The sequence below is a fragment of the Pteropus alecto genome, unplaced genomic scaffold (assembly GCF_000325575.1).
Source record: "Pteropus alecto unplaced genomic scaffold, ASM32557v1 scaffold177, whole genome shotgun sequence".
Classification (NCBI taxonomy): Eukaryota; Metazoa; Chordata; class Mammalia; order Chiroptera; family Pteropodidae; genus Pteropus; species Pteropus alecto.
In genome coordinates, this window is record NW_006442207.1 from 10,485,180 (window position 1) to 10,500,632 (window position 15,453).

Below are 15,453 nucleotides of genomic sequence, written 5' to 3' on the forward strand. Positions count from 1 at the left end.
CGCATGCTTCAGTCTATGTGCATTTGTGTTATTCTGAGTAAAGCTGATTGCTCTTCAAAGCCTGGGTGCTGGACAAATAGTGACAGGCTGATGATGGCCCCACGGGAGAAAGCATGTCTCTCCCTTTTTGGCTGAAATTAACCTCAGGTCCCCTTAGCATGTAAGGGGCAGGCAAATCTTCTAGTCAAGTTTTCTTTCACTTACTTGTTCCAGGTCCCCTTCATTGCCTTTCCGCCTTTCCGTCAAATTCTTCGGGGGGAGGATAAAAAGCTCTGCTGAAGTTGGGAGGCCTGGGAACACAGCAACCAGAATCTGGTCTTCCGGGACACTGGTTACCTGCAAAGATGTTTAGACTGAAGAGTGAGGTCCTAGAGGAGCCAGGCTTCCCTTCATCAACAACAAGGAGCAGAGTATACACAGGTATAAGGCTTTTACACATTTTATAAATGCAGCATTTTAAGCACAGTTTCCAATATATATCCAGGCCTTCTTTCTGCTGTCCCCTTGAATTGCTAGGTAAAGAATTACCAGTTTCACTATATCCTCTGCTTTTATACACATTTTTACTGAAACTAAAATACTATAACAAATGATTTTCAAATTATTGTTTGCTGGGAACATTTGCAAAAACTCCTCCCGTATTTTCTATTTTTCTGCACTTGGAGGGAGAGAGCTTCTGGGTAAAACATGAACAGACTGGCCACAAATGAGGAATAAGGAGTTATAAACAAACATGAGAAAATGAAAATTAAAGAAAGCAAAGCAGCACTTGTTTTCACTGACTAAAGCAGGATTTTTTATTAACTTAAAATAGCTGGTATTGGTGAGGCTTCAATTAAGAGGTCCCTTCATTTGCTGATGACAGCACTAAAAATTGATACATATTGCCAATTTGTTTTTCCAAAGACTCACTTTAAGGCCATAAAAATATTCAAACCCTTCATTTAGTAACTGTAACTTGGAGTGTTTGTCCCAAAGAAATGATCCAAAATATAGGAAAAAGGCATATTCAGGAAGAAATACTTGTAACTTTATTTATAATAGAAAATACGTGGGAAAAACACAAATATTTAGAAACATTAAGTGAATAACGATATCAATCCGATAGAATGTTAATTAAGATATTAATTACCATTAAGATGATAATTAGTACAGTGAGCCACAATGAAAATGCGCTTATGATAGCTGCATTCTGATCTATTTCCTTACACTTCTTTGGTTACAACTCTACAAAAATAAAAATGTGTAGAAGTAAAAAAGCAAAACAAAACACTAACAATTATGTTAAATGCTGAGATGGTAAGTTCATTTTTCTATTCTTGAGTGTTTAGTAAAAGGACTGTATTGCTTTTTGATTAAAAACTTAAAAGTCAGCTTCTGTTTGAAGGCAAATTCCTGAGGAAAACAAAACTCTGAGTTTCCCTCTATCAAGAGCATCTCTGTTCTTTCCTGTGTGTCTCCTGAAGTCTTTTATCCAGAACAATATCTCTTCTGCCAATTCAAATATGATAATGTAGTTTTCGATCTGGCCAAAATTATCTCCCTCCTCCAAGAAGTTTTCGATTTGTCAGGAATACCCACCTCCTCCCCCGACTCTCTCAGCCTCTCACCCTAAGCCCTTCCAGAATACCGCCTTTGGGGACTTAGGTCATGTCCACTGTGACGGAAGAATACATCCATCTGGTACAGTCTTTTCTCTGATAGGTTCTTATCATATGTTTGCCCAGACATTCCCAGGGGTCTTTGTGGCAACCAGCCCGATGGAGTAGAGACTCAATAAATAGTTCTGAGTTGAATAGAAGGGGAGGGGCTTGTTGTTTCTCATTTGCTCAACTCTGATTCTTATTTTGAACTAGGCTTAGAGGTTGGAGTTAATCTCGGAGATGTGATAATGAGGAGTGAGTGTCAACTTGCGGAGAAGGAACAGGCAGCAGTCAGAGCCTGAAAGGTCCACCAAGCAGAGAGGCATCCTCTTGGAACCAGAGGTGGCTTTGCCAGATGCTTTAGTATCCTGCTGGGAGGCATGTTCCTGAGTAGCTGGAAGACTTGGTATCCAGGAGCGTGGGGCAAGATGGCCTTATCCTAACCAGCCACGGGGAGCAAGTCTCCAGAGACCAGGCTGAAGGGCAACATGCAGAAAATTACCCAAGGGAGTGAACTGGGTGAGCCTGGGAGTGCTGTGACTGGTGCGACTCTTTGTCCCAAGGAACACCTGTCAGGGACCTTGGAGGGTCCTTGGAACTCTGTGTCTAGAGTCGCTAAATCTCTACCAAAGACATGTGAGTGATTTGTCTTCATGAGATTTAAGACCCAGGCATCAATTGGCATGATTGATTATTATTATTTATTAGGATTATTATTATAATTACCAAGTTATTAATTAAAAAGCCCACGTTTTCAATAAATGCAATCGTATAGAATACGATACAATTTTGGATGTTTCACAGTCCACGGCTTCCAAGAGAAGCTTCATTTTCATCCCTTCCTATGAACAATTTGTTTGTAAAAAGATTCAAAGTGAAGTTCATTTAGACAGCTTCCCACAGAAATGCTCTTTTACCATTCTCTTTTACTTCTTTCTTTCTGTCAGCTCTCTCTCTCAATATCTGTCCCTGGATCTTTCTCCTTTGCCTCGGGTAGCATAGACATTCATGTTTGTCCTGCCTCCTTTCTCTCCCCAGGATGTGTGTGGGGCGGGGGGGGGGGTCTCAGGACCTCCACAGCCTCAGCTCCCATATCTCTACCTCGAGCAGGAATCTTTTCTTGATCTTCAAATCCATACTTTCAATTCTCCTGATTATCTTCACCCACTCGTTTCTCACGCACTTCAAACTCACATAAAAGATTAAACCATTACTGTCCCCCTGGTAGGTGTCTCCTTCATAGTCCACACCTTGATAATAACAAGTCCGCCTCTTACCCACGCTTGTAATTAGAAAGCTTCTCCCTCCCTCTCACCCACACTACATTTTATTAGTCATCACTTATACTCTTCAACTTCCTGAGTAGCCTTTGAATGTTTCTATTCCAGGATCCTTTATCTCTAGCTAACTGTAGTCATGTTTCAGTGGTTATTTTTTGTGAAATCTCTCCCCCCACCCTATTCATTTTCCACCTCAGCAGCCCATATTCTATATTGCCAACAGCATGGGTATCTGAAATATAAAGCTATTGTCAGGGTTTTTTTACTAAAATAAAAACAAACACATCTCACACTTCCCACTGCCTATAAGAGGCAACTTAAAAGAGGAAACCTCTTTTAGTTTCTCAGACGTTTCACAAACGACCTAACCACCCAAGCTCAACATTAGCCACATTTGCTCTTAAAATCTAAAGATCGGCTACACTCTGCCATTTCCCAAATACGCTGTTTTCTTTCAGTAGTACGTGGCTTTGCACATGCTGTTCATTCTACTTGAAAGACATGATCTTTCATCTGCTAACCACTGTTTGTCCCCTAAAACAGAGTTCAAGTATCTTCTCTGAAGACCATTCTAATAGTCTAATAGTCACATATATGTGCTACGCCTTCACTTTCCTGGATAGAGTCACTCACACTTCTCTCCATGTTCTTTTGAAATGCTAACCATGCCTCTATCATAGAACAAGTCACCTATTAGAATTGACTGATATAATGTTTATTCATCATTACACTCTAGTGCCTAGCTCTGAGCAAAGGATTAACAAATTCTTTTAAATATTCTTTAAGGCTAATATGACCTTGGCTTAACTCTATAGAGTTTGCTGACGTGCTCCATTTCCTGGCCTGTAGGAGACTTGATTGTCACGTATGGCCAATGGTAGTCTTGGAGTTTGAGTGTCTGGTTAAGAAAACTCTTTTTGGTAGGCAAACGGCCAGCTAGTGAATGATATTAGTATAAGCTCAATGAGTGGTCCTCATCATTCATTAAAGGGGTCAAGTTCCTGTCTTAGAAAAATTTAGGATAAGGATGAGGACAATCTCCATTCTCTAACACTGTCTTGCCTCTCTCTCTCTCTCTCTCTCTCTCTCTCCCCCTCTCCCTCTCCCTCTCCCTCTTTCTATCTCTCTCTTTCTCTCTTTCTCCCCCCACCACCAACTCCTCATCCTTCCTTCACCCCTTCTGTTTTTTCTTCTCTCTCTTTTTACAGAGAAATAATCCTTATCCAACTGTAGAATGATGGTTTTAAGCCATGAAAATATAATCTGGAGAACACCATCTGGTCCTTGATTCATAAAGATTTAAGCAAAGATGAAATCAACTTACTTTAACCAGAGCGCGCTTGATGACATTGCCAATATCTTGCCTCCACTCGGGAATGTCGGGGTTGTGATAATCCAGATTAGGGGAGAATGATAAGAGCTGGGACTGGAAGTATTCTGCGGGAGGAGAGAGTGTGTGAGTGAGGCTGAGAGAGGGTGTGATAGGCAAGGGGGACTCTACAACCACTGTGCTTTAGGGAAAGGATCCACACTTTTGTGTAGCCTCAGCTGTAATTCCTTCTTCACAGCCTGTTCTTAGGCTTCTGAAAGAAAGTGGATTTGATGACCAGAAGTAGATTTGTGCTCCTACCATTTTTGTTAGTGCCTAAGATCTTAAGCCCTTCTTCTTGTAAAAGAATATTGCCTGAGATAAAATATAAGTATGAAACTCCAGAAAAAGGAGACATTTGCTACTGTAGGTGGTACCATGAGGAGCCAGTGATAAAGCACTAATAAGTTAGGTTTAATGAGAATGGAGCCTTTGTCCCTCCCTCAGTTCCTTTATCTGCCCTGCTAGCAACTGTCTGTATCTAGGGTGAGGGTAATGTTCAATTTCTGGACCTGCTTGGTGGGTACACAGCTTTGTTCACTTTGTGGTAATTCATGAAGCTAAAACACTTATGATGTGTACTTTTCTGTATTAAATTTATACTTCAATAAAAAATGTTTAATTAAAAAAAACATCTTCTAGGTGTTCTATGAGAGAGTCTGAGCATCAAGTTTGCAGAGATGTAGCAAAGGCATTCACCTGGGGTAAGGGGAGGGCTGAAGAGATGTGATCTGAGTCAGAGGACCTTAGTGCAACTTTCAAGAAAACCCTCAGTACAGCGGCTGTTTCTAGGGGCTTGGGGGAGGTTGTGTCAGATGGCGGTAAAAGCACAAATTTCATTTAAAATAAATTTAATAACTGAGAATGATTCTTCAGGATGTTAGAAGCTCCACTAACCAAGAAAACACATAGGTTATGTGTGGCTCATCTCAGTACCTGAACTATGAGTTCTTTCAAGGCAGGGACCATGACTCTTCCAGCTTTTAAAATCATTGGTCCCAATTCTCATAAAGAATGGGTGCTGCATGTGTGTTGTTGGTACCTCATCAGGACATAAGATCTAGATGCTTCTGTTTCCAGCTTAGCATTACTTCAACTTATGATAAGTTTCTGTCTAATGAGACCATCAGGTTGTGATACAGATACATCACAGAAGACAACTAATGCCTGCCTGTGCCCTGCTTCTCTTATAAGCCCAGTCTCTGCTCAGGAACAAGGTAGGAAGGTGTGGATACCTTTTGTGGACCTACATAATTTTCCCATGGCCTGGGGAATTTCCAAAGCAGTCAGCAATTGTCACTAAGGTGGGTAGAGGGGATTGGACAGGCAGGAGGAAGCATCACAGGACATTTTTTAGAGCTTACCATGAACTGCAATATCTTTCGTGTCCTGGATAAGGGCATTCCCAGCGGCCACCTGAACTGTGATGGTATTGGTTCCCTCTGCAAGGAATGTGAAGGAAATGCTGCTGTCCAAGGTGATGAGGGGCTAAAAGAGAGTGGAAAGACCAATTTAATCCTCTGTGGGATATGAGATTTCCTCCTTTCCCACAAATCCCAGACTGTCATCAATCTGCATAACATTTGCATATCACCAAGGGATCCTAACTTGAAAAAGAAAAAAGATAATTACACCACTTCCTAAAATTGTGATTATATCCAGTATCCAGGAAGAGTATTAATACACTCGAAATACACTGTAAAATGTTAATCCTATAAGATGAAGATAAGACTAGATATCCTGGATTTTGCTTGTCATTCTTTTCCTTTTCCTGGGGCAAAGTAGAAGCTACTTTTGAAACCTATTTCTGTTGCCTCTGGAAATAGGAGATCATTTCCCTTCTCTAATATTCTGCATCACTTGAATTTTCATCCTGTGTTGCACTGGACTATAAGACCATTCAGAGAAGTGAGTGCAATTTATTTACTTCTGCATCCCCATCCTTGGCACAATTGTCTTACATACAGCAGAATATATATGTAAGTTGGATGCAAGACCATATTACTGGTTTTTTACTTTATTATATCTGTGCTTGCAAGCCATTTCTAACATTATTAATAGGTTGGAAAACATATAAACATACATTTCTATGATCATTTTTTCTTTCTTTTTCTCTTTCTGTTTGATTTTCCTTATTATAACAGATAGGCACTCACTAAGGATAAAAAGAGAAAGATAATCATTGTTTTCCCCTTGAGAAAGAGGATCTTGATAAAATCAGGTGCTTATTGGAGAGAAGAAAATGAAGATCCCAAGACCGAAGAGTCGCTATTCAGTGGTCATCTTGAGGCCCGTGCCCTTTCAAGCTCCCTGGTGTTTGAAAGGTAAGACATAATAGTAGCAGGCTTCTCTAAGGCAGCACATAAAGAGATATCACAAGCCCAGATGAGCAGACTCCTTTTCCTCTCTGTGTCAGAGGCAACAATGGGACAGAGGGTGATAGTGTAGCCAGTTGGGAATGCAGAGAGCTGCCCTTTTAGAGGGCGATTGTTGGCCTGTGATCACACAACAATCCTATGTACCTTAACTGAACATGTCCTGGGAGCGTGGGCCAGAACCTTGCAAAAGCTCAGAGATGCAGTCTTCAGACAGCATCCTTGCTGCGAGACTTGGCTTCTTTTCTAGCTCAGAATTTTCACCTAGGCCTTTGAAGTAATAATTTGATTTCTTCTGCTTTAAAATTCTATAGCTCTATTTTATGACCAGGCCAATGGCTGGAATTTGGCAGGATTAGAGATACTGCTCTAAGCTTCTGACACCCCTTCTTCTTTGTTTGCTAAATGAAAGAGGTTGGATATGGAAAAAGATAGACTCTTTTCCTTAACTAAGGATAAACCCCAGAATTCAAGCATTCTTCCCCATACTTATGGCTCTGTGGTGATACATACAAGGATGTGCCTTATTAATTAAATGACAAATGATGTACAAGTAGGTACTGTGATGCACTCCAACACCGATAGTGGCTGTTTAGTGCCTTGTGTTGAGAAGGAATCTAAAGTCAAGTTGGTCTCAGCATAGCAATGTTGGCTATGCTCATCAAATAAGGGAAAAAATAACGTGTGTGCCACATGTTGCCACCTCTAGGATGAAAACAGAGACTTGAAATTCTGGCTCTGTTACTATTTTAATGAATGATCTTGAGCAAAGTTTGTTCCCATTCTGGGTCTTAGTGTTTTATCTATTAAATGAAGAGTTTAGGCTACAGGAGCTGTGAGGACTCATTCAGCTCAATATATAGGAAGGATGACTAGCTTTAGGCATACTTTCTGGTTCCTACTGGTCAACCCATTAGGTCTTATCTTTCAGGAAACCTTCAACTGCTTCATTACCTTAGAAAAAGTTTAGTTTTACAAGAAATTGCAATAATTATTTCTGAAGTAGTTGTGTCATTTTACAATTTATGTCTTAGCAATCTCAGTCCTAGAAATTTAGTCAAGATAAAAGAAAATATATGTCCACAAACAGACAAACAAAATATTCATAGCAATATGTTTATAACAGCCCCAAACTGAAAAGAGCCTAGGAGAATTCATCAATAGAAAAATGAATTAAAACATCATAGTATATTCATACAATGACATACACAACAGTATATATGCATCCCTAAACCATAAGAAGTGAAAGAAGCCTTACATAAAAGAATTCACATGGTATGACTGCATTTATATAAAGTTCTAGAATAGGCAAATCGAATCTATGATGAGAAAAATAGTGGTTGATTGTGGGGATTGGGGTGGGAATTGACTGAGACGGGGCATGAGAGAACTTTCAGGAACAATAATAATACTACGTATCTTGATAGAAGTTTGCGGTATAGGTATATGTTTTTGTCAGAACTCAGGAAGTGCACACTTCAAATTCACGCATTTTATTATTGATTCATTTTATATCCCCATAGAGGGGGAAGTATAAACAAATATTGAATTTTTGTTAAGAATTTGCAAGCCAGAGTATTTAGGACAATGTATATATAAATGTCTGAAATTTACTTTGAAATGGAACAAAAAATTAATATTGATCGATAGATGGATAGAAAAATGGACAGATAGATAGACGTGTGATAAAACAAGCATAGTAAATGTTAATGGTAAGCTTATACCCACTATTAGGTAGTGGGTATAAGGATGTTCACTGTAAAATTAGTGTATGTTTAGTATTTTTAAGAATAAATTCTGAAAAAGAAACAAAACAAAAAAATAATAATCTGTGTGTTTTCATTTTTCTTGATTCCATGAATTACTCTCTCTGAGCATGACTTTATGACATTGCCCTTCCATTTTGGTGACTGCCCTCAGCTATCTTTCATCCCTCCCTACCTCTCGCTACTAGGATGTTTTTCTCCCTTAATTGCTAGTTCTTCAGGGAACCTTCACTACTTGCACATCATCTTCCTCAGCTCTCTGGTCTGTGCGGTTCCCTCTCTTTTCTCTGCACACTCTTCTGGTTTAACAAAGACTCAGGTGCTGGTGCCATGCTGGACGATGATATCCCTTTCTGAGGGGACTGGAATTGTCCCAGCAGATTTGATCTCCTCTCCATCTGGCTGCTTCCCTAAAAGATTCAGGGGCCAGGCAAAGATGCAGGGTGGCAGGAAAGGCAATGCCGAGGTAGGAAGGAGTGTGCCATTCTACCAGTCAGTCAGGGCTCTGAGCCACAACAACCAAACTGTACTGAATGTTGTCACTTGGTCTCTGGGTGTCAGGCCATAGGCTTCTGTGCTGGGAAAATGGCAGAAGCTAATTTTGTTTTACAAATCGCTTTTTATTTCTCATCAGCTGTTATGGCATCATGGTGGATATCACGTGACTTCCTTGCAAAGCTGGAAAACTTAACAAAATCCTTGAGTTCTTTGTTAGCCACCGATATCTAGTGCACAATGCTAAATTACATCAAGCATTTGAAGGTTCATTTACGAAATCTATTAGACAAACAGACACATTTATTAAGCCAGACTTCTGTTAATTCCAGCTAACTGGCCTTTCGGAACCCCACAAATCCAACAGGCATTCAATTGACTTCTCTGTCTCTGTGTTTTGTCCGAGCTGCAGGGCCAGCCCACAGCGAGGCTTCTTAGAATACTACCTCCTGCCCTGCCTCGGCTGTGGATTACAACATTTCCCACAGAGAATCCCTCATGTATGACAGGTCACGGATAATCCATTGAGCTTAGAAAGAAATTGGCAAAGCTCTGAGTGGCAATGTAGTTGTGAGATTTTCACTTGACCAATGCAACAGGGAACTTTAGGGAAATCTTCGGGTCCAGCCTACACCAGTTGCCAGATACAGTAAGTCAAGGTAATATCGAATATTAGCAAATCTGCACAATTTAATATAACTTGATGAAAACTGCCATTCCCAAATTAGACAGACTATACAATCAATATGCTTGCCTTACTTAAAACCTTCAGCAGATTACATAGTAATGTGTGAAATGTGCTTATCATATAAAGTAGAAAAGGCAGAATATATAATTTGGATAAACTATGATTAGAACTACGTAAAAGCTCTAAAATGCATGCAAAGAACAGAAAGAAATAAAGCAAAATAATCCATGACTGTGATTAACGTGAAAACTTGCTTTTAGGGAAGCAGCCAGATGGAGAGGAGATCAAATCTGCTGGGACAAGGTGAATTCCAGTCCCCTCAGGAAAAAAAGTCCACACACACACACACACGCGCGCGCGCGCACACACACACACACACAATCCAAAAGCTCAGGACAAGTATCTCAGTGTCTAAGGTATTGCTGTCCATGAATCTGGTTCTATTGTCAATCATTCTATCCTAAATCTGAGTTTCTCTGATAAAATAAAAAGCATCTATTTATGTCATTCAAAGCCACCTGTCATCTATCCTCCCCATCTTTCATTTTTTCCTCTAGTTTCCACTTACATGAAACCCCTGGTTTGTCTGAATTGGTCTACACTGAACACAACCATACCCAAAGCCTTACATTTACACACAAATCCCTTTCCCGCCTGTCTGCCTCAATTCTACTGCTCATTCGATGTCGGTCTAGGACCAGCTTCATACAGGACTCATTCCATGACTAATAATGTTTTCATCCATCATCCTCTAGGCTGCTGGCCTGGGTCAGTAAGATTACATTCCTTAGCGTAGTATCTTATAGTATCTATTACCTCATAGTATTTATTCTTGGATGTTATCTTCATATTCCCAAATAGATTGTATATCTTGAAGGCAACAATTGGAATTTATACTGCTTTGTATTCCTCACAACATCTAGCACAAAATAGAGGCTCTTGAAAAAGATCCATGGAGCTACTGATGCAATTCACATCTTCTGCTGACAGGTTTGTAGGTATATGAACCTATATTTGGATTTCAGGGATGCTTGCTTTCTTCTACTTACTTACACATCACACTTACATACCAATCATTGCACGTGCGTTCATCTTGCCTTCTATGTGGAATGTAATTTCCTTGAAGGTAGGAGTAATGTTGTGTGGGCTCTTTTATTTCTAAGGAGACCAAGCAGAGGGCTGGATATTTAAGGGGGATATTAATTGATTCTTACTGAGAGATTGATTTAATTCAACAGCTTAGGTAAACCCATCTAATTCACCTAGTCACAACACACATACATACATGCACACACACACGTACAGGCACACACATCCACAAAATACTACCTTCCAAGGTTATTAGCCTGTTTTCTCTTTAAAATGGGATTTCTCCTTTATCAGTGATGTTCTGATGATTAAATAAAATAATGTGTATGAAGAGACTTGTATAAAGCAGTACTAGGAATAAATGTGTAAAATTAGTATCAGCTCCTTTTACAGATCAGTTTCCTAATCAAAGGGAACCAAATAACTCTAAAATCAGAGAACGTTGACACCGAAAGAGACCGATTCATTTGCCAGTCAAACATGGTCCTCGCTTAGCCAGTATTGGGTGCTGTGGCCACCTCGATGTATTTATAGCCTGGAGCTGGGATAAAGCACTGAAAATGTATTTCTTTCAAATGGACCAAGCAACCACTCTTGGAGGTGAGAGGAAAAGCCATGGAACTAAGTCAGATTTGTCACTGATATGTGTTTCTAAGAGCTTTACATATCTTTCTTTGCTTAACCCTCAAAGCAATATTATAGTTATTCCTGCTATTATTATGATGTTGCAATTAACAAAACTGAGGCCCAGAGAAATTAGATTATTTGACTGAAGGCACACAGCCAACAATTTGAGTCTCGACCTCGACCCAGGTTTGTCTTATTTCAAAACCTCTTTATTCTAATGGCTCTCACGTATTATCATTCTCTTGGTTCTTTGAGAATAAAATCAACTAGTAAGACCTTTGAGACCTGGGTGTTTGTGTAGTACTTTATGCTCAAGTTTATAGATGTAACAGGTCACTATCAATTAAAGAAATAAAACTATATGCCATTCTGTAATTTTAAAGTGTCCCTCTCATAATATGACATAATATAGATTAGATAGCTAGATAGATATTTCAAATAATAACTTGATGTTCATAGATTAGATATTAGTATCCTCACTTAGAAAAAAGAACACTGAAACTCAAATAGGGTGATTTGTTCAAGCTAATACAGGTAATTGCCAGAGAAATAAAAGCTAGACTCCCCAATCCCTTCATCCACTTTTCAGTTTATTTACCGAATATTTATTAGACACTATCTGATATTTCAGGTCTTAGAATCAGCACTCAGAAATAAATAAATAAAAGAAGAATGGTGCTGTAGAGAAACACTGTGTCTTCAGTTCCTTGCTGGATGCTGAGTAAGTCACTGTGTCGATAATGGCCAAAAGCTGCCCTCGCCTTGCACACAATAGATTCTCAGTAAAGGTCATGGGTAAGTGAGCACTAACAGCCAAAACCTCACATCGTCAGAGGAGAAATGGACTTAAAATCCTTCTCTTTCTCACTTTCTCCCCACAAATGAGTTTCTCTTTTTCCGTCACCATGTATGCCTGTTGGCTTTTAAAGCGGAATTTGAGGATCTGTAACATGGAGGTGACAAGAGTGATGCAGCCAAAGCATCCTGGGGCTGGAGGGTGGTACATGACAAGTAGAAGTTAGGAGACCAGGGTTTCAGGTCTGACTCCACAATTAACCAGCTGTTTGACCCTGAGGTGCTCACCTCACACAGGGAGCTTCACTTCTTTAATATACCAAATGGGGATCTTATTAATAACTTCCCTATCCATTGCCTTGATGAGTAATAATCCCAGAAAAGCACAAGCATCAGTAGCCTATGCCAAGAAATGGATCTGAAAGTTTATAGCATGGATGATGCAAACAGAAAAGGGTCCATGAATCTAGTTTATCTTTTATCAATCCATCCTAACTCCCAGTTTTTAGGACAAAATAAAAAGTATCCATTTTTGCGAGTACCTAGTACGTGCCGGGAAAATGCATATCATCTTACTTAGTTTTCACAATAATCAAGATGATATATTCTTTTCGGTCTGCAGTTGAGTGAATTCAATTTTAGGTCAAACGTCTTGATTGAGCTCACACAGCCAGCATGTAACAGTGCTGGAAACCTAACTCGTGCCTCCCTGACCCCTAGGCCCATATTCTCTCCATCACACCATGCCATCTCCCTGAAAAAGAGCGGCGATGAAGGATCTCTCACTCTTATCGTGCAGGGCCTGAAATTCTCTTTTGTCATCTTGAAATAAGCAAACAAAACCAGCATTGTTCCGTTCAGGTTTTAAAGCAAGTGCTATACCAGTAACTGAATATTTATTACCTCATATTTAGGTATTCGGCATTTCCAAGTCTGACAGATAGCCTTCTTAAATTATTAAAAAAATTAAAGGTCTCCCTAAGATGAGCAATACCAATCACATCAAGAATGACCAAGGAAAATGCAAAGACAAAAACAGGAACAGAGAAGAACATTAAGCCCCCAAATTCGGGGACCCTCAGCTTAACTGCGTTCAGTTTCTATTATACAAGTATGGTCATTCTTGACACATGTGTCACCATCACTATGGGCTGGGAGCGGGGACTATCTGCCAAATCCAGAGTTTGTCCCCTTTTGTTCCTTTCTTTGAGACTTGACAAAATCAGTGTCATGCCTGAATGAACTCTGGCCTTCGTAGAACACCTAGTAGGTCTCAAAAGGTATTCTTTACATGCATTGTCCCATTTGATTTTCACAGCTTACATTTATATATCAATTCACATTTTGCAGATGGGATTATTTAATTTCAGAGATACTAAGTGACTTTCTGCATATTATTTAGCTAGGGAGTGGAAAGGCCAGGATTAAAACAGATGTTGCAAAGGAAGTTTTAAAAAAATTGATCATAAGAGCAAGAACAACCAGATTTGTGTCGTTTCTCAAAGTACTCTTTCTTCCTTAGGACTATTTGAATATTTATTATAAAAATGAATGTGGTGCAGGGAGGTATGTTGTATTCAATTATGGGGAGTCATAGCTTCATTAAATATATCCTCTTGCCTACACCCCCAGTGTCTCCAACATCAACACAGGCTGGAGCCTAGGAGCATTCAGTACAGATCTAATAAGGCAACAAGCAGAAAGGGCCAGACCTTTGTGCTATTGCCGAACCACCAGAAATAGGTAAGGGTCCCCAGCTGACTGGGCCACACGACTGCACTGATGTTGACCTCCTTATTTCTTATAGCGACAAATGGAACTCGGAGATGAACATGCTCCACAGGACCTACAGAACCAAGGAAAACAATGTCAGTGTTTAAATTTCTGGAATAAACAATCAAACTTTATCACACCCCCAGATTCTTAATCTTAACCCCTATTACCTTCACCTATAATAAAACAAGGATTATAAACTCACCAATGCTGAGGTGTGTGTGCGCGTGTGTGTACTTGAAATGAAGTAGCATGTTAATAGGGAAATCAAATCGGGCTTCAGATTGTTTGAGTGACATTTAAACTTAATTCACATCTGGTGAGCCAAACCACAAATGCATATAAAACTCTGATTCAAGGGCAAAGCTAGTTTTCTAGACACTTAGCCAATAAATAGAAGAATAAATAGCAGTCTCTTTCATTTCTGACAACTAGCCTGCATAGTGACTTGGGGTCAATGCATTGTATGGAAAGCTCTTCCATTATCCTCAGTTGTTAATTGGTTCCATCCTCTTCAACCACCGGCCATTGTGCCTGTCACGGCAATACTCAGTGGGTGCCATTCAGGAGCTGGCAAGGCTGTTTTATAAAAAAGGAAAAGTGCATCTCTCTCCACTGAGAAACAAATGCCAGATTCCCAAATAATAAAAAAGCTGTTTGTAAAAAGGTAAGCAAATATTCCTTTTTTTTTCTTCAGAAAACTGATATAAACAGCATCAAATTCTAAAGTAGCAAGAGAACATATAGGAACACACTCTATGCATAGCGAGTAAAGATTTTAACTTAATTAATTTCCAAAATAAAATGAGAAGATGAAAATGCTAATGGAAAATATTAATATGTCAGGGTTGCGTTTGTGGGGTAGACATGTTATCTTTAACTCTCTGGGATTTTCTCTCTTTCTTTTAATCCTTCCTTCCTGCCTCTTTCTTCTCTTCCTCCATTCTTTTACATTTTCTCTCTTTTCCTTCCTTCCTCCTCCTTTCCTTTCCTTATATCATTCCTACTTAATCGAATCCAATTAAAATTTTCTAATTAGCTGTTCACACTAAGAGCACATTTTCCGGGTTTCCCTGTGATAGTTTGATGAGTGAAAATGACTAAAGGTCACACTGCAGCAAGGATATCTCTTTAGTCTGGGGGTCTTGAGTTCTCATAGGTGGGACATCCAGCCTTTGCTTTACATCCTTGGTCATTTTGAAGACAGCTCAGTTTAAACTGAAGAAACGAAATGAAAACAGATGGCTGCTTCTCGTTTTTGCTTTGATTTAAATGAGCTATATGATTTTTTTTTCCATCTTACAGAGCCTCGACCCTGAACAGACTTACTCTGTCCTAAGAATAAGGGACAACACTTACCCTGCCTTTCTAATAGAAATAAGAACATGAAAGTGAAGTGTGGCTGTTAAAAGCACCATACACTTAGTTATGGGTTGGCGCTATTCCTACCCCCACCACCATCACCCGATAACATCACCGCTTCTGTGTGTCACTGGCAATCTTCCCTCTAAGGACAGTAGGCATTCTTCTGGTTCTCACAGGGCATAGTCTAT

At 39.6% G+C, this 15,453-nt stretch overlaps 1 protein-coding gene across 1 annotated transcript in view; it reads right to left on the reverse strand.

Moving 5' to 3' along the window:
* Nucleotides 1–15,453, reverse strand: part of SORCS3 (sortilin related VPS10 domain containing receptor 3) — a 523,893-nt gene that overhangs the window by 11,870 nt on the left and 496,570 nt on the right. Inside the window, exons 20-23 of the mRNA XM_006920878.1 lie at nt 13,840–13,973; nt 5,657–5,780; nt 4,248–4,360; nt 205–336 (exon numbers count right to left, since the gene is read on the reverse strand). Coding sequence (XP_006920940.1) covers nt 205–336; nt 4,248–4,360; nt 5,657–5,780; nt 13,840–13,973 — 503 coding nt within the window. The remainder of the gene's footprint in view (nt 1–204; nt 337–4,247; nt 4,361–5,656; nt 5,781–13,839; nt 13,974–15,453) is intronic.